General features: G+C 34.5%; 3 protein-coding genes across 5 annotated transcripts in view; 1 reads left to right on the top strand and 2 right to left on the bottom strand.

Annotated features, from left to right (window-relative positions):
• Positions 1–19,070, top strand: part of LOC127856496 (uncharacterized) — a 365,893-nt gene that overhangs the window by 33,571 nt on the left and 313,252 nt on the right. The window lies entirely within an intron of this gene.
• Positions 5,868–19,070, bottom strand: part of LOC127856501 (uncharacterized) — a 405,251-nt gene continuing 392,048 nt past the window's right edge. The window contains exon 8 of one of the 2 annotated variants that reach the window (XR_008038077.1): positions 5,868–6,652. The gene's annotated coding sequence lies outside the window, so the exon portion shown is untranslated. The remainder of the gene's footprint in view (positions 6,653–19,070) is intronic. The other variant, XR_008038074.1, reaches the window with a different exon arrangement.
• On the bottom strand, positions 6,646–15,266 carry LOC127854496 (uncharacterized). Its single transcript, XM_052389561.1, has 6 exons — positions 15,179–15,266; positions 13,445–14,073; positions 11,767–11,956; positions 9,856–10,031; positions 8,738–8,902; positions 6,646–6,782 (listed from the first exon to the last, which is right to left on the bottom strand). The coding sequence occupies exons 1-6, from the start codon at positions 15,264–15,266 to the stop codon at positions 6,759–6,761; spliced, it is 1,272 nt and encodes a 423-aa protein (XP_052245521.1). The 3' UTR covers positions 6,646–6,758.

Here is a 19,070-nt window from a genome sequence, read left to right as displayed (position 1 = left end):
GCCAGTTACGCGGTCTCGGTAGTTTTCAGACTATACTTAAGGGGTCAATATTAAAAACGGGGTCTGTATACAACCCCGCGTTCTAGGCACCTTTAATTACTAACAGGGGGGTGTAGAGGTGGTAATGCAATCAAATGTCACAATAAGGTCTTATATCAAAAACCACAATCACGTCAGAAATTGAAATTTTGTATACCTCGCAATTAATGTTACTATAGATTTCCTTGTATGAGACGTTAAATAAATGACGTATTTATATATAATACTATATTAGGTACCCCTATATACTTTAATTCGTGTTTAAAAAAGGGTATGGCGATACATGTATTTAAAGTGGGAACTCTATGACCGATTTCTAAATCAGAGACCCCGTAACTGGCTATATGTGTGATATGGTGATATGGCGATATATATATATAATATACCCTTTGCCGACTCTGGGACGGGGCGCCTCTTGTACCTTTTTCACTAACCCAATACAAGCTAAAAACTCATCGCAGGGTGTACCTGTCCTATAAAATAGTGGAGGGATTTCTACGCTTTTATATAAACGATATATATTAAATTTCAGTGCAATTTGCTATCAATTTTAACTGTTTATGTAGTCATGCGTAAAATAATTATATTATGTAAGTTTTTGTCGACTATATACCTTGTGTAGTCTGAATAAATCTATTTTGTTTTGTAAAAAAAAATAAGTTAAAAGAACAGTTGTAGAAAACAGGAGTTACAGTACATAATGCAGCCATTTTATATTATGTTAATGTAGATTTAGCATTTTGGTACATCGACAAAACAAGAAATCAAAGGTATATTATCAAATAACACGTTTTCTGACACTAAAGACTGCCTATATATTTTAAAGAGTCTTCAAAATTATATTAAATATAGTAAACATCTTAATTCAATATATGATGAAGTGGCATAACACGTCTCTATAACACACGATTAGTTTCTGTGTATGCTGAAGATGTAATTCTCATGATTTCTGTACTTACACTGCCCATACAGGGATTCTTGTCTAGGTTCATGGCATCTTCTCAGTGTATGGAAGTCCGTTTGGTTGTCACCAATGGGGCAGTCTGGAGTAGGGGTAAGCCGGGTTATTACGCCCTACCTCATCGATCCCATCAATCGATTATATGAGACGCGTTCTGAGAAAACGGGACTTAATACATGTGCGTAAAGTGTCATCCCAGATTAGCAGTCCGCACAGGCTAATCAGGGACGACACTTTCCGCCTTAACTGGATTTTTTGCGTACAAGAAACTTCATTTAAACGAAAAATACCATAAAAGCGGAAAGTGTCGTCTCTGTAAGCCTGTGCGAAATGCACAGGCTAATATGGGATAACACTTTACGCACATGCATTTAGTCCCGTTTTCTCAGATCGCGTCTCTATTTTATATTATCAATATGGATTGGGATTTTTTCCAATAGCTTTTTGGGGCAAAAACATTCATGAAATAATGAGTCATATATAAAACATCTAGGGGGCATGTGTGTCATAAGGTGGATCGAAGAAGGTAGGGTGCCAAGGCGGGGTGGGGATACCGCAGGCTGTGCTCCACTTAAAAAAACGACATCACTCCAACATAAACACAAATATGCATTATAAGTATTTATAATTAATTAATAACAGGCTGGAACTTTAATGTTTGCAATTTATTGCGTGACGGTTACATTACATGTGCGTACGCGATCTCTTGCGCGACGGTTACATTACATTCACGTGTAGGTTACAGTATATTAAATAACCGTTTCATGTAGTGCTGTACTCTCTAAAAAAATACCATAGTTTGTTCGAAGGCATGTTGTACACTTTAAACTATTTTTCTTGCTTTATCTTTTGGAGAAAGTAGTAGGGCATGAATAGGTGCTCACTATTAAATCCCTGAAATAGGATAAACTAATAGACTAGAGTAAAACATTGCACTGAAAAAGGTTGCATTGCACTATAAAAAGGCTGGAAAAAAAGTTGCAAAACAGTCGATTTTGACTTTTGACAAGTTCTTTTTTGGTTCGTACATGACATATCTTTTTTATTGCACAAATCAACTCCGCTTAGAAAGGCCTTTAAGAAAATGTATGGTTATGGGGGTCTCTATGTGCAAAATGTTGCGTTTATTTTCGCTTAAAGATGTCGCTTTTACATTGAATTATATAGGGAAACTATTTAGTATATTGTGACCTGTATGTGAGAGCATGGAACGACAACTCTGCTTGGAGACTGGTGCATATGTGATCATGGAACCGCCACGACAACTCTGCTAGGAGATTGTAATGTTTCATAACGTGTTCCTTTATTTGATTCAAATAAATAAGGCGGTGTTGCTGGTGCTGTGACACATTGCGGCTTCAGAAAAGAGTTATTTCATGAGGCATGTAAACCTATCTATCACAATTCTAAAAACAAGAGCACCGCCTTGCGGGTGCAGACCGCTCATCTATTTTCTTTTGAAAGGTGAAGGGAATCTCATTTTCAATCACAAAGGAGGGAGGGTGGAGTGAAGAGGGGTGCATTGTGTGGGGGTGTGGACATTTATTACACCATCTTCCAAAAAATGCGAAAAAAAGGAAAAAAAAAATTGGGAGGGATGGGGGGTGGGGGGGTGTTGGTGGGGATTCTTGGGTGCGATGGTTGGACGGTATTTCAAACATAAAATAATAAAAATAAATATTTGTGTTTTTTAACCGTTTCAAAAAAAAAAATGGGGGGGGGGGGGTTTGAGGTGGGGGGTATAGTGTGAGGGTGTGGTGGTAATTTGTGAGATGATCTTAAAAAAAAAAAAAAAAAAAACATTTAGGGGGGCGGATTCGGGTTGGGGGAGGGGGGGGGGGGGGTGGGGGGATTCTTGGGTGCGATGGTTGGACGGTATTTCAAACATAAAATAATCAAAATAAATAGTTTTGTTTTTTAACCGTTTAACAAAAAAAATTGGGGAGGGGGTGGGGTTGGGGGGGGGGTATAGTGTGAGGGTGTGGTGGTCATTTGTGAGATGATCTTAAAAAAGAAAAAAAAATAGGAGGGGGGGATTCGGGGGGGGGGGGGGGAGGGGGGGGGGCACGGGCGATGGTTTGGGTGGAGTCTATTGTGGTATGTCAGGTAAGAGTAGTTTTGTCAAAGTATCAATCAAATCTAATCATAAATAAAGAAGTTATGGCAATTTTAGCAAAATTTAATAATTTGACCTTGAGAGTCAAGGTCATTCAAAGGTCAAGGTAAAATTCAACTTGCCAGGTACAGTAACCTCATGATAGCATGAAAGTATTTGAAGTTTGAAAGCAATAGCCTTGATACTTATGAAGTAAAGTGGATTGAAACACAAAATTTAACCATATATTCAAAGTTACTAAGTCAAAAAAGGGCCATAATTCCGTAAAAATGACATCCAGAGTTATGCAACTTGTCCTTTACTGTACCCTTATGATAGTTTGCGAGTGTTCCAAGTATGAAAGCAATATCTATGATACTTTAGGGGTAAAGTGGACCAAAACACAAAACTTAACCAAACTTTCAATTTTCTAAGTATAAAGGGCCCATAATTCCGTCCAAATGCCAGTCAGAGTTACATAACTTTGCCTGCACAGTCCCCTTACGATAGTTAATAAGTGTTGCAAGTATGAAAGCAATAGCTTTGATACTATAGGAATAAAGTGGACCTAAACACAAAACATAACCAAATTTTCAATTTTCTAAGTATAAAAAGGGCACATAATTCTGTCAAAATGCCAGTCAGAGTTACATTACTTTGCCTGCACAGTCCCCTTATGATAGTTAGTAAGTGTTGCAAGTATGAAAGCAATAGCTTTGATACTTAAGGAATAAAATGGACCTAAACACAAAACTTAACCAAAATTTTCAATTTTCTAAGTATAAAAAGGGCACATAATTCTGTCAAAATGCACGCCAGAGTTATCTAACTTTGCCTGCCCAGTCCCCTTATGATAGTAAGTAAGTGTACCAAGTTTGAATGCAATAGCATTGATACTTTCTGAAAAAAGTGGACCTAAACGCAAAACTTAACCAAAATTTTCAATTTTCTAAGTATAAAAAGGGCACATAATTCAGTCAAAATGCACGCCAGAGTTATCAAACTTTGCCTGCCCAGTCCCCTCATGATAGTAAGTAAGTGTACCAAGTTTGAATGCAATAGCATTGATACTTTCTGAGAAAAGTGGACCTAAACGCTAAACTTAACCGGACGCCGACGCCGACGCCAAGGTGATGACAATAGCTCATATTTTTTTTTCAAAAAATAGATGAGCTAATAAAAGAGTTGTACATGCAATTAACAATGCATGTAGTTGCAATATTCCTACTTCTAGCTATACGACCCTCTGGGTCACTTTAGATTGATTTACTCATGTGTCTCGCCAATGTTGACCTTGCACTGACCTTTGTGGATGAATATATGTAAGGACCGTAAAAAAGAATAAATAAGTTCCCGTACTGGAAGCGATTCTAATCGATTGAAGTCACAATAAACTCGTGCAAAACGTGCACGAACAAAGCCGAATACAAAGATATAAAACAACCCAAGCGTTTATTTTACGCTAATTACATCCAGTTAAATGTTGTCGAGCTATATAATGATGTATTAAATACTCATAAAAAAGATTCACCAAGAATATACACATAATGATAATCATACCGTAGTAAAACAGATCAACATTATTTGCCGCTAATTCTACTTATGGCGTTCTTAGCAATTTTCTTGTATTTTCTTCGCTTGCCTTTTCAGCAGACACACGATTTTCACTCCGTCTTAATTATGTTAATGGACAATAAACATTCCCATTATTAAAAAAAAATGTTCTATTTATTCCACTTGCTAGTTCATTTTATGTAATGGTCCTTTATTGGAACATACATAACACAATAAAGAGCGTTCTCCATTTAAACGATATCCAATAAAAACACCATTCTATACTGCACACTAATTGCGTAGTAATTGTGTAAAAACGATTTAAGGAAAGGCGGCCGTGTATACATATATGACGATGCAACAAAGAATGTTTAAAGTTAATAAAGACAAGAAGATGAAGTTTTTTTACCTCGGCTTGATTGTAAAACATCGATAATTGTTTCACAAGCGACGCAGCCTGTCATGTATAATTTTAACACTTTACAAAATAATGTAGATAATAGGAGGGCACTATATCGTCGGCTTACTACCTTAAAAGGCTGTGGTTGAAAATAAATTCAGATTTATAAATTAAAATCAATTATATTTCAATTATTGTATTGAAATTCAATTGAATACTTGTACTCGTTAAGCAGGTGGAAAGCCCTCTTTTACGGTGACAAGTTTATGACGATGTCGAGTGATAATAAAGAAACGTATAAGCACAATTAATTACCTACTTGGCTATGTTTATAATTATTGAGAATATAGCTTCTGAAAAGGAGCTTCAACCCACCGTTATTATGGTACTTACTACCCCTGTTTATTTCACCCAATGTCATAATTTATTTAAAAAGCGACATTTTAAGCTATGGTTGCCAGAACCAGTGAGAATATAATTTAAATTACAAATAATGACGACAAATAAATATTGTTCACTATGGAATATGCATTATTTGTCAAAATTTCATTTCACCAATCAGCTACTTCATCTTTTATTCCTTTTCGGCATCAATTGACTCTTTTCTGGTGCAAAATATATACAATATGCAAATGAAAAGTATAATATTTATATAGGTACTGTTTGGTAATTCAATTTCTAAATTTTGCAGGTTACTCAACATCTACTTGTAAAGATCCAAATGTATGTAGTTGACGAATTTGAGTCAGTCAGTCAGAACCCAGAACTGTTCCTGTTACAAAGATTCCAATTTCTTTCTTATAAATTGGACAGAATATAAAAGTAAACTGTGTAAATATTGGTAATGTATTTTAATAAATATGGCAAATCTAGCTTTCAAATAAATAAATAAATATTATAACTTATGTACTTGACACAAATGTTTATACAATATACTGAACAAGTGCATAATGTGAACACGTTCTAAAACACATAATAGCCTTTACCATGCATAAATGAGAGACACACATACAATGAGTCGTGTTCTGAGAAAACTGGGCTTAATGGAATAATGCATGTGCGTAAAGTGTCATCCAAGATTAGCCTATGCAGTCCGCACAGGCTAATCAGGGACACCACTTTCCGCTTTTATGACATTTTTCGTTTAAAAATCCAATTTAGGCCAACTGCACAGGCTAATCTGGGATGACACTTTACGCACATATTTTATGCCCAGTTTTCTCAGAACGCGGCTCAAATAGTCAACCAACTCAACAAGGATTATATGTTTGTGCATGCACTCCAAAAGCTTTGTTATTAAATATGGACTGACTATCACTTATAAAAGCATACAACTTTAAACTTTAAAAGCAATAAAAACAAACAACTCTTTTAATAGATCATGGACTTTTTCCACCACCGTAATTCAGTGCTCCTAAAAAAATATAAACACGTATTATTAGACAAATATTATCAGTATATGAAATTTTAAGGTTTTCAAATCCATTGTCTTCTTTCATGCTACCAAGTAACATTTTACTTGGCAAAGTTTTCAGGGAAATGGTTGATGTTACATTCAAGAATTTCAAGTGATCTGTTGGGATCGTTGTTACAACCAGGGAAGGTAACTCTAGTGAATGATCAGGGGAATGAACTGTTGTATCCTCTTAGTAGATATTGACAGCATGTGTCTCCTTATTTAAGCAACTTCTTTTTCTTCTTGTTTTGCCTCAGTGGCCAGCTAGAAGTTTCACCTAAAAATAAAACATAACCTTAAAAGAGCCTTTTCACGCTTTGGTAAATTGACAAAATTAAAAAAAGTTGTTTCAGATTCGCAAATTTTCGTTTTAGTTATGATATTTGTGAGGAAACAGTAATACTGACCATTTGCCATGCTCTAATATAGCCATTATAGGCATTTTTTGATGATTTAAAAACCTGAAAATTATAAAGCGTTGCAACGCGAAACAATTGAATAATTTGGAGAGTTCTGTTGTTGTCGTTTTATTTTGTGAAACTACGAGGATTGCCAATAAAATGTATAAAATACATCCTTCATTGTATGAGCACGGATGGCCGAGGGGTCTAAATGATAAATTTTTACTCCATGACTCCAGGGGTCAGTGGTTCAAGTCCTGTTGAGGCTTAATTTTTTTCTTTTTTTCTAAATGTTATTCGGGATTTTTTATTGAAGCTTTTTAGATCAAATGTTTACATTTATAAATATAAAGCATTTAATGAAAAAATTTAACGCATGCCAAAATCTGTGAAAAGGCCCCTTTAACTAACTGCCAAACTTGTATAGAGTTTTTAGCATCACTGTGAAGTCAAGTGTATTTTTTCAACAAATATTTCACCCCACCCCCCTGATTTCAGGCCAGCCAGTAATAACCTATGAAGCACCTTGACTGTGAAAATCTTAACTCCTTACTCTTTACTGGTATGCCAGGCGCTTAGCAGGAAGGCCATCGGTAACCTGTTGATTTCAATAACTGCTGGGTGACCAAAAGGCCATGTGAAAACACCAAATGTCCAACATCATAGGCAAACACTCTTACCACTAGGCCAAGGAAACAATGTATTCTAGTTTCTAGTTTATATACACTTAAATATAAAATTCTTTGTTTCTCTAAAAAATTCTGTTCATAAGGTATCATGCATATGTGCCTTATGTCTATTTGAAGCTGTATGGACGAAAGTAAGTCTTTAACGAGGGTCTCCAACCTACCTTGTCTATTTGAAGCTGTACAGACGCAAGTAAGTCTTTAACAAGAGTCTCAAACCTAACTTGTCTATTAGAAGCTGCACAGACAAAAGTGAGTCTTTAACGAGGGTCTCAAACCTACCTTGTCTATTTGAACATTTACAGACGATAGTAAGTCGTTAACTAGGGTCTCAAACCTACCTTGTCTATTTGAAGCTTTACAGACGATAGTAAGTTGTTAACGAGAGTCTCAAACCTACCTTGTATTTGAAGCTGTACAGACGCAAGTAAGTCTTAAACGAGGGTCTCAAACCTACCTTGTTTATTTGAAGCTGTACAGACAATAGTGAGTCTTTAAAAAGGGTCTTAAACCTGCCTTGTCTATTTGAAGCTGTACGGACGAAAGTGAGTCTTCAACAATGGTCTCAAACCTACCTTGTCTATTTGAAGCTGTACAGATGCAAGTAAGTCTTTAACGAGGGTCTCAAACCTACCTTGTCTTTTTGAAGCTGTACAGATGATTGTGAGTCTTTAACAAGGGTCTCAAACCTACCTTGTCTATTTGAAGCTGTACAGACGCAAGTAAGTCCTTAACGAGGGTCTAAAACCTACCTTGTCTATTTGAAGCTGTACAGATGATTGTGAGTCTTTAACAAGGGTCTCAAACCTACCTTGGTCGATAAATATATATGACAGGTCGCCGTGGTGTAATGGATATGGTGTCTGCAAAACGGGTTCGATCCCAACTGTGGGAGGGTTCTTTAGATCTCCCCCAAAGACACCAAGTACTGGTTCAAGGCCCAGGAAACGGACTCTTGAGCGTTTCAATCAGCCTGAGGCTTTCAATGCAATCGCGCTTAAAGAAATAGGTTTTAAATTATACTTACCTTGTCTATTTGAAGCTGTACAGACAATAGTGACTCTTTAATGAGAGTCTCAAACCTATCTTGTCTATTTGAAGCTGTACAGACAGAAGTAAGTCTTTAACAAGGGTCTCAAACCTACCTTGTCTATTTGAAGCTGAACATAAGACAGAGAGTCTTTAACAAGGTTCAGTCGGTTCGTTTCCTCCTTGGACTGTATCTCTATCTCATCGCACTTTCTCTCGTACTCCATCCGATGACTGGCCAGCTGTTGTAGTTGTTGTTGAAGCTTTGAGATTTCAGCTTCCTGAATTATTTTTTTTTCAAAAAATGCTTCTTGAAATGAATGCATTTCTTGATTTGCTTGTTGATATGGATTTTTTAATCGTTTTCAACAATATTACAATCATATCAAAGTAGAAGTGTTTATGGATTTTGACATCTACTGTTCTTACAGGTCAGATTGTCTTACTCTTTCCACCAAAGCAAAATATATATATATAATATATTTATTACATGTATATATATTTATCTCATTTCTTATAATAATTAATCCATACTTATAAAAAAGCGAGAAATTAAATTCCATTGCACAAATAAATTTTGTGTAAACCATTTATTCAATGTAAAATAATATTAAGCAAAAATCTACCTCGTAATAATATCAAATCAACTGTAATGTATGACATGCACCAGGACATATATTTACACAATTTCGGCAAAATTTAATAAAGGCAATCCCCATTTGTAGCATAGTATGACTTCCAAAAAAGGTCAGGAAATAGGTTAGGTGTTTTAGGCCCATATTCACCGACCAATTCTTCGACTTAAGTCTAAAAATAAAGAGTATTCTTAAAAACTGTAATGTGTGAAAATTACTTGAAAGTCTAGTCTAATATGGCAGTCAACACCAGTAATTATAACATTCATTGTCAATAAAAATATTTCTTATAATATAAGCACCATTTTTTTTATCATACAATGCAAACTCTGAGGTATTCTTAACCCTTTGCATTCTGGGAAATTTGTCGTCTGCTAAAATGTCGTCTGCTGAATTTCTAAAATTAGCATTTTCTTCGATTTTTTTCAAAGAATATTATCAGAATAGCAAACAGTTTAGATCCTGATGAGACGCCACTTTCTGTGGCGTCTCATCTGGATCCAAACTGTTTGCAAAGGCCTTCAAAATTCGGTTCCCGCACTGTAAGGGTTAAGTCTATAAATGGTTGGTGAATTCGGGCCCAGAAACAAAAATCATACCACAGTCTTTTCCTTGCTTTCAATGCTGTACACCTGTTTCCGTTCACGCTTCAACTGATGGGAGAGATCGTCTATTACGGAAGTGATATTCTCTGCTTCCTCCTTAAGAATATCTCGTCTTGTTAGGAGATTCTGGTATTCTTCTTCGTAGTTCTTTTTCGGTACCGTGCGAATGGCTGAAATTATGTGATATAGAAAATTACAAATTTATTTGTTGTTGTTGTCATCTTTTGTTGTTTTTTGTTTTTAATACATGGTTAAGAATTGTAATATTTAACTTTTGAAAATAGAGATTTATTTTCATTTATATATTTTTTCTTTTTTGTGAGTGCTTAAACCATACACATATAAACTATACATATGTATTTATTTTTAAATACTTGTAAAGTGTTTTTTTTTCCTAATTATGAAACATAGTAATGTATTTCATTTTTACACTAAAAAATTGTGTTTTCCTTTTAATTTTATTACAAATTTGCAGAAGAGGGTTTTATAGACATTACCTCAGAACAAAGCATGTTATAAGAAAGACAACTGCAATTAAATTGCAAAATCGATTAGTAGGAGTTACTTCCCTTATAAATTGCTCAATACTAGAATACAAGAAAGATAAATGATGGGGAATCTTTGAATACTATTTTGAAAAAAAAAATCATAAAATATCTTTATAACATGTACTATGGTTTAAATTGTTTCTCTAATTTATTATGTACAAAGTCATGTAAAAATATGTGAAAAGATACAATTCAGTCAAAACTACCTTTTCATAGGATGTAAAATAGTTAATTGCTGTGTCATAATTCAGTTGGTGCAGCGCTAGACTACGAATCTGAAGACTGAGGAATTGATTCTAGCCAAGAAACGTAACTTGTGTGGGTATTGGCCATTAGATTGTATTCAAAGCCATTGTCCCCCTACTTTGGTTTCAAGTAGGGTAATTGTCAGTAACTGACAAAAGGATATTCACTTAGTATTGGTCAACTAGCTAATCCTGGAAAGCTTTATTTTGTAAACGGACTGCTGTAATGCGAATGAAATAGTGTTGAGAACTGCAAAAAACAACTACAAATCCCACAAAGAAACATGAGAACTGCACATTGACACCTTTATCAAATTACCAGTCCTACAAAAAAATTTCACTTTGGATACCCAGATTATTTTCATCCATTTGATATTTTATGCTAAGAATCATTTCACATTTTTGATAACTACCAGTATAAAAAATCCTCCACTTGCATGCACTGGTTTTCTGTCTGTGCGTCTGATTAGTGTGAAAGGTGTGACTTACATGCACTGGTTTTCTGTCGGTGTGTCTGTTTAGTGTGAAAGGTGTGACTTACATGCACTGGTTTTCTGTCAGTGTGTCTGTTTAGTGTGAATGGTGTGACTTACATGCACTGGTTTTCTGTCTGCGTGTCTATTTAGTGTGAAAGGTGTGACTTACATGCACTATTTTTCTGTCTGTGCGTCTGTTTAGTGTGAAAGGTGTGACTTACATGCACTGGTTTCTGTCGGTGTGTCTGTTTAGTGTGAAAGGTGTCACTTACATGCACTAGTTTTCTGTCTGTGCATTTGTTTAGTGTGAAAGGTGTGACTTACATGCACTGGTTTTCTGTTTGTGTGTTTGTTAAATGAAAAAGATGTGACTTACATGTACTGGTTTTCTGTCTGTGTGTCTGTTAAGAGTGAAAGTTATGACTTACATGTAACGGTTTTCTGTCTGTGTGCCTGTTTAGTGTGAAAGTTGTGACTTACATGCACTGGTTTTCTGTCGGTGTGTCTGTTTAGTGTGAAAGGTGTGACTTACATGTACTAGTTTTCTGTCTGTGTGTCTGTTTAGTGTGAAAGGTGTGACTTACATGCACTGGTTTTCTGTCGAAGTGTCTGTGTAGTGTGAATGGTGTGACTTACATGTACTGGTTTTCTGTCTGTGTGTCTGTTTAGTGTGGAAGTTGGTGATGATCTGTTGCAGCATGATGTTCGGGGTAGTGGAGTGCACGGCGCAGCCGCACATTGCGCAAAACTTGGTGCGCTGACTGCAACTTGTGCATAGGGTGTGGCCGCAGGGGATGAGCAGCATGGCGCTGGAACTGGGGGGCATCTGGAAAATAATACCAGCCCTGTTCCAGGTAAACTGAGCTAAATGCATGTGAATAAAGTGTCGTCACTGATTAGCCTGTGCAGTCTGCTTTCAGGGAACTTTTCGCTTAAAGGAAGTCTCCTCTAAACAAAAATCAAGTTAAGGCAGAAATCAACAGTCATTAGCCTGTGCACACTGCATAGGCTTACCTGGAATGACACTTGATGCATATGCTTTTAGCATTGTTTTCCAAGATCAAAACTCATTGAGCTAAAATAGACCCAATCTTGGTCTGATAATCTATTGATAAAAAATGTTTGTGAAAAAAAATAAGTTTACACGCTGTTAACCTAAAAATTTAGATTAAAGAACTATTATGGGCAACTTTATGTCAATCATTTTTTAAATTATAATTAACAACAGTTGATATAGATTAGTCTGACAGTTTTTAGTTATAATATTAAAAAAATATATTTATTGCCATAAAAAATGTTATGGCTGTAAGGGAGATTAGCTGTTAACATTGTTAAATACTAAGCCTAATGTTGTTGAAAACCGAATATATCAATAATCCTAATTTCTTATACAGTAGCAATGTTTGTCCCCATTCATTATTTTCAAGAGAGTAAACTGTAAAATAATTGTATTTCCTGCAGAAATGCTAAGCAATTGTGAACGGCAACCCACTGTTTCTGCCTTTAAATTTATTGTATTATCTTTCAAGCAACATGTCACAATTAATCTCATGGCATTACCATTAATAAGCAGTCAAATTTAAGTAAACGAACAAGTTTTGCCAATGTTTCAATCGCACAAATCTCAAATCAAAATGAAGAAAACATTGAAATACAAATGACATTATATTTTGGCATCGTTTGCCTTAAACTTTAGCATAAATTACTTTAAATTGATAATGGGTATAATTTAAGCATTTGTTTCATTAAATAAATGACAGAGGAAGTTACTTTGATATTCTAAATATCTATTTAATTCTATTCCAGTTGGAAAACTAATGTATTTATCATAATGGTACTTCAATTTACTTGTGCATAATGGTTAAAATCAGGTTAATTTTGTCAACCTTAGCCGCAGATATGATGTAATACTATTTTGTTGCATTGGGCTATTATGTAACAACAAATAGCTTAGACTAAGCTGCAAAGATAAAACAACATCAACATAAAACTTTTATTTATGACATTCAATTAATGCTGCCCTTAAACTCAACCCAATTTTAAAAACCCTTAATATATGCCAGGGCTTTTTTTCCTTCTGTGAGAATGGCTGTTTTTCACAAATTTGGGATATTCGCGACTCAAATTTTCACAATTTCAAGAAGTTTGCGACTCAAATTTTCACAATTTTAGAAAGTTCGCGACACATTTTTTCACAATTTCGAACAGTCCGCAACTCTTTTTTTCACATTTTTGAACAGTTTGCGACTCATTTTTTTCCAAGGCCGCTTCATATAAACAGGAAAAAAGCCTTGTATGCTGCACCTTAACTCACCATTAGTTTTTCACAAGTAGGGCAAACATGGCTGGCAAGGCTATTCTCACTAACATCAGCCTCTTTGGACGGGGAACTCTTCATGTCCACAAAACTTGCTGCATTTGATATGTTATTGAAGACCCCCTTTGAGTATTTGGTGGAGAGCTTTAAATCCCCTTTCACTCTTGCTATGATATCGTCGGCTCGCGAGTCAAAATCTTCAGGGGAGAGAAGTGTGGCTGCAGTGATCTCACCTGTTTCATCTTCGCTGTTAAATCCGGGGTCAGTCGACTCTGACCTAACACTTGATGGATGAAGCATTTTGGGTTTACCACTGTTAGCAAATCGCAAGCTGTTTTGCCGAATGGAGCCATCATTATAATTAGCGCTCTTGTACACAGTTTTGTTTCCACCGAAATTAACTGCCCTACTATTCTCTTTGAATTCATCCACATGGTCTTCCATTTCATCATCTTCGTTATCTGATTCCTTAGACTCTTTAGCTTTTAACCAGTTTTGAAACTTTGCCTTGGATTTATTCGTGGCTAGAAGTCCTTCAATGGAACTTTCATCCCTGCTTTTGATAAATGTCTTTCCTTCATCGTATTCTGGCTTCTCTCTGGACAATATTGTGTTTTCTTTTTGAGCTGGAAAACATGCATGACAGAGATAAGTTCATTACATTTTTTTGAGAATTTATAATTTTTTCTGCCTTATAGATTTGTTCAAGATTTGTTACTGTTTTTTTCTCCCTTTTATATTGGTGACCATAATAAAAGAGTTTCTCATTTGCTATTGTTTAACGGTTTAATTTCCATGCACCATGTGCTGTTTAACAATGTTTTAAAATCATACAGAAAACTCAATTATGCTTTTGTATAAAATATTTGAAAAGTTAAACATCATTATCTTCATCATCATCATCATCATCATCATCATCATCATCATCATCATCATCATCATCATCATCATCATCATCATCATCATCATCATCATCATCATCATCATCATCATCATCATCATCATCATCATCATCATCATGTCAGGTTACAGAAATTGCAGCATTATAAAGACTAAAAAAGGATTATTTTTACATTAATGCCTGTATTACTAAATAGCATTTCTTACAAGATAGTGATTAATAACATATTGAAGAGTGTGCTAAAAAACGTGATTAATAATACATACATCACAGAGTGTGCTTGAAATAACAGAGTGGTTAGCATATAATACGCATACAACAGAGTGCGTAAACGGAAAACAAAAATGACATATCACAGAGTGTTCTGCAAAAGTAATCAATAACATATCACTCAGTGTGCTGAAAGTTTCTGACGGTCAACGTTATGTTGCACCAACAGTCTCTTCAAAGACAGGGATATACAAGAGATGTATTTGTCAGAAACACAATGCCCCCTTCTGCGTTGCTTTGTCTTGAAGCAATATATTTGAACTTTGGTCTTGAAGGATGACCTTGACCATTCACCAATCAAAATGTGCAGCTCCATGAGATATACATCCATGCCAAATATCAAGTAGCTATCTTCAATATTGCAAAAGTTATGATTAATGTAAAAGTTTTCGGACGGACGGACAGACTGACTGACAGACCGTCAGACAGACAGATGGACGGACGGTTCACAAACTATATTCCACCCTTCGGGGGCATAAAAATTGCAGTAAGCTTCAGTTTGTGTTTGGTACCCTATCTGAAGGTTCACTCCTGCTCCTTTTTTTGCAATTCAAACTTACCAGTTACTGATGTTAAAGCATTTGGGGATGATGAACTGTTTTGGATTTCTGCTCTTTGCTTCATCCAGTTTTGTTGCCTCTGTTTCATTTCCTTCACCTGAATAACAATTAAAAATGTATGCCAATAGTTGCTTATCCGCTATTTTCAGACAAGCAGAGGTGTAACGGAAGCAGGGTACATGTGAACAACCACTCTTAATTTGTCGCACATCAGAATTATAAATCTCAGAATATTGATACATTGATGCCAACATAAACAAATATATAAATCCCATCTCAAACCCCACAATTATTGCACAGGTGATCACTAGTTTTTCATTCTTACAGCTAAAACACAATTTTTTATTAATATAATGCAATAAATAAACAATTGGATTATCAAGCATACAGGCAGATTTCCCATGTGTTATACAGAGTAACCTAAAATTCCGGCTGTCAAGTTTCAGAGTTTCTAATCTCTGTTTGTTTATAATAATATATCTCTGGTTAGAATAGTTGTGTAGAACAGAGCTACTATAAAAGTTTGTTTGTTCAATTAAAATAATAACTTGATAATTAACCCCAATTTCGTGCATAATGCTCCAAATAGATAATACATGATTACTGTTTAATCATAACAGGTTGATATTGGACATCCAACAAGGATAACATCTGCACACGGAAGCAAAGCCAAAAATCATGATGTCTTAACAACCATTGTTATATTGCCGTTGTGTAATAGGTATTGTGTCTCAGCCAAGCGATCAGGGGGTCACCCTCTTTTGATCTCCCCCAAAGACACCAAGAACTAGTTCCACCCAGGCCCAAGACTCATTTAATAGTCCTGCAATTTAAATGGGATGAATAAAAAACCTCTTACCTAGATTGTGTTTACTTTTTAAACATTTCTACAAAAAAAAATAATTCAAATTGGTGTGACTTTGTATCATAAATATTGCTGGGTATCATGAGACTCTCAAATTTGGGTAATGAAAATATATGTGAAATAGAAAGTAAACTGAGTGAGAATGTGTTATCGGTCAGTCTCCTTATAACACTGTCTTTTAATAAAATTTTATCACAAAATATCATTATCAGGCAGGCAGAGATTTGTTTGTTCTTTATATCTTACAAACTGTGCCTTTTTTATTAGAAAAAAAAGCGTGATAGACCATGAACTTGGGAAACATTTAACATTATTAATATGATTATAAATAACAGTATACCGATTGTTTTTAAGTGGATGTTAAAATGCTTTCTAATATGTATATTATGAAGTGCTACATGTAGGTAATCAAATTGCCAAATAATAAACTCAATGAACCCATTATTGAGTTTATTCAGGATAAGTTTGGCATATTTTTGGGGCAATTTTGGTAATATTTTTGAGGAAAATTTACTTTTGCAATGGGTAACACTCAAAAAGCCTTTAACATGTTTAAAAGGCTGTAATTTTGTGCAAAAAATCCCTGACAGGTGTTAGTGGGTCCCTTTTATAAGAGCTGCATACAGATCAAGAACATAATCGAACGTATAAACTTCACAACCTTATCACGAATTTCATTCTTACGACTTTTATTCATGATGAATCTAATATTAATGTTTTCCCTTTTTTGTTGTCAAACAGTATAAGCCATTCATAAACAAAAGAATGACAACTCTCGAATAAAAACACACACCCTACAGTTAAATGTTACCACAGAGTTCTGTCCCTTATTATTAAATTAAACATGGAGTTGAATGTTGCTAATTTTTCGAAACAGGTATTTATTTTACATCCATAAACGTTCATGCCTTTCATTTGTACAAACATTTATAAATTATCTTCGAGGTTGGATTATTAGCCTCAGGGTACCAATTCTCGAACGATGTTTTGCCGATTTTATTTAATTTAGAATTAAAATTAATTTAAGCTGATATTTCAGGTAAGACTACTCTTTCTAAAACTATAAAATGGAAAGAAAACAAGCGTTAATAACTCGACCTTACCGTTGGTCAAATGAAATCGGTTCTAATAACATTTTGCAACCCGTTTGGAACCAATTATCGTCTTTTATTGAACGTTCACTAAAGCAAGCCATCAGACATTTGCAACACACACATAAACTGGTAAAATAAATTCATTTATGGTTGTAACTGGTTGAGTCGTGGGTTCTGTTTGATTCGTGGGTATAGAAATTGCGTGAAATCTCGCGATAGAACGTTTGCACATGATGCAGTTCGTTACGGAAAAATGTTTTGACACGGTCACCATTTTTTCCGATCAAAAATGCGTCAAAAACAAGTAAATAGCGTAATTCATCATAACTTGATAGGTTCTTATGAAGTATTTCCTCATTTATGTATTGTTCATATAGTGTTTCAAAGTAACACAAAATTGTTTATTTATGAGTATTTACTATGCTTCATCGTCTGTTGACATTTTTTCACAAGAAATTAACCTGTCCTGCAAGGTCAGTTTAAAGGCTATTTATAGTATGCAAATCTTGAAATTCTGGCAGCCAATCAGAACCCATGAATCAACCGGAAGCTTATTTTCATGATGGTAGTTTGACACTATCAACACAGTCGATTATTTTGATGTTTAAAGACGATAAACATTTTGAAAAAAGCAACACATCTTATAGAAGAAAGGTTAATAATTATTTTCATTATGATTCATGGTCATATATTTATAAAATATTTGTGATGTAACAACTTTATGAAAATGACCCACGACTCAACCAGACTATAGCATACATAGCAACTGACGTGGATAATCATTACTAATACATTTTGTTCATTTAATCAAAAGATACTTATTGATACTGTGGACAAACATTTACTTTTTTTTACTTCTCTAACTGCTGCTTGTAGAGCACAGACGGAGTATTTATTTGATTTTCTTCGTGTCATTTGTCGAAAAGAAATAAAAAGAAAATCTAAATAGATATATTCTATTTATAAATAAAATGATTCTTAATAAATGTGGTTGAATATTACCAAGTTACAAGTTGGCTTCAGTAGGAATTGACAATAAAACAACTTAGTTGTTTGCAACCTAATCCATTAAAATAAAAATAGAAACAGGGCGAGGTCAAGGATGTAATCGCTTATTATGACAGTTGTAAACAAAGTGAAAGGTAGGAAAAAGCCTTAAAGGGGAATGAAAACATCGCTTGTATTGTTAGAATCTTATAAAACAAAACATTTTGATGACTTATAATGATCCAACTGAAATAACCAATCATTTATCTGGTAAAATATTAAAATTTTACTTGGTTCAATGAAATTTCGTCTGCAGTTGCGTTTATGAAGAAGAGACTGTCAAGTGGGAAGTTTTCCAATAGACAAGTTAATTGTTATTGTTTACATTCAGGATTTTCCGCGCATGCGCACTGACTGGTTGGCAAAAACACTGGTTACAGTAACGTAAAACATGTATAAAGGGCTTTTGTTTAGTCAATAAATTGATAATAAAAATGAAATAAACATTAAAACTCTTTTTAAAAAAGTGGAAATATAGCATATTTAGTACCAAATAAATGTATATTCACAAATAAAATTTCCTCTTCATAAAAATACGAAGTAGTTATTAGCATGTAGTAAACGTGATCGGAAGATTAAATACTGACAATTCCACAAAACAAAACAATACATTATCCGTATTCTTTCTGATAATAAGACTTGAATAAATTATATTTCAACACTAATAAAACATATATTAATTGTTTTATAATTATAAGTGGTGTGGATAGTGTTTTATTTCATCAGCGATCGATAGAGTCAGAGGTGCATTTGATCAATTATAAAAACAAAGCCCTAAAAAGCGGCATACAGTACTATTTTTAAATATTGTGGTAATTTTTTTTTACTTTGAATGAATTTACGTTTCGTTTACATTGAATGAATATAAATTCAATTTAGCATGCAA

The sequence above is a fragment of the Dreissena polymorpha genome, chromosome 13, assembly GCF_020536995.1.
Source record: "Dreissena polymorpha isolate Duluth1 chromosome 13, UMN_Dpol_1.0, whole genome shotgun sequence".
NCBI lineage: Eukaryota > Metazoa > Mollusca > Bivalvia > Myida > Dreissenidae > Dreissena > Dreissena polymorpha.
This window is presented reverse-complemented; position numbering and strand designations above follow the sequence as displayed.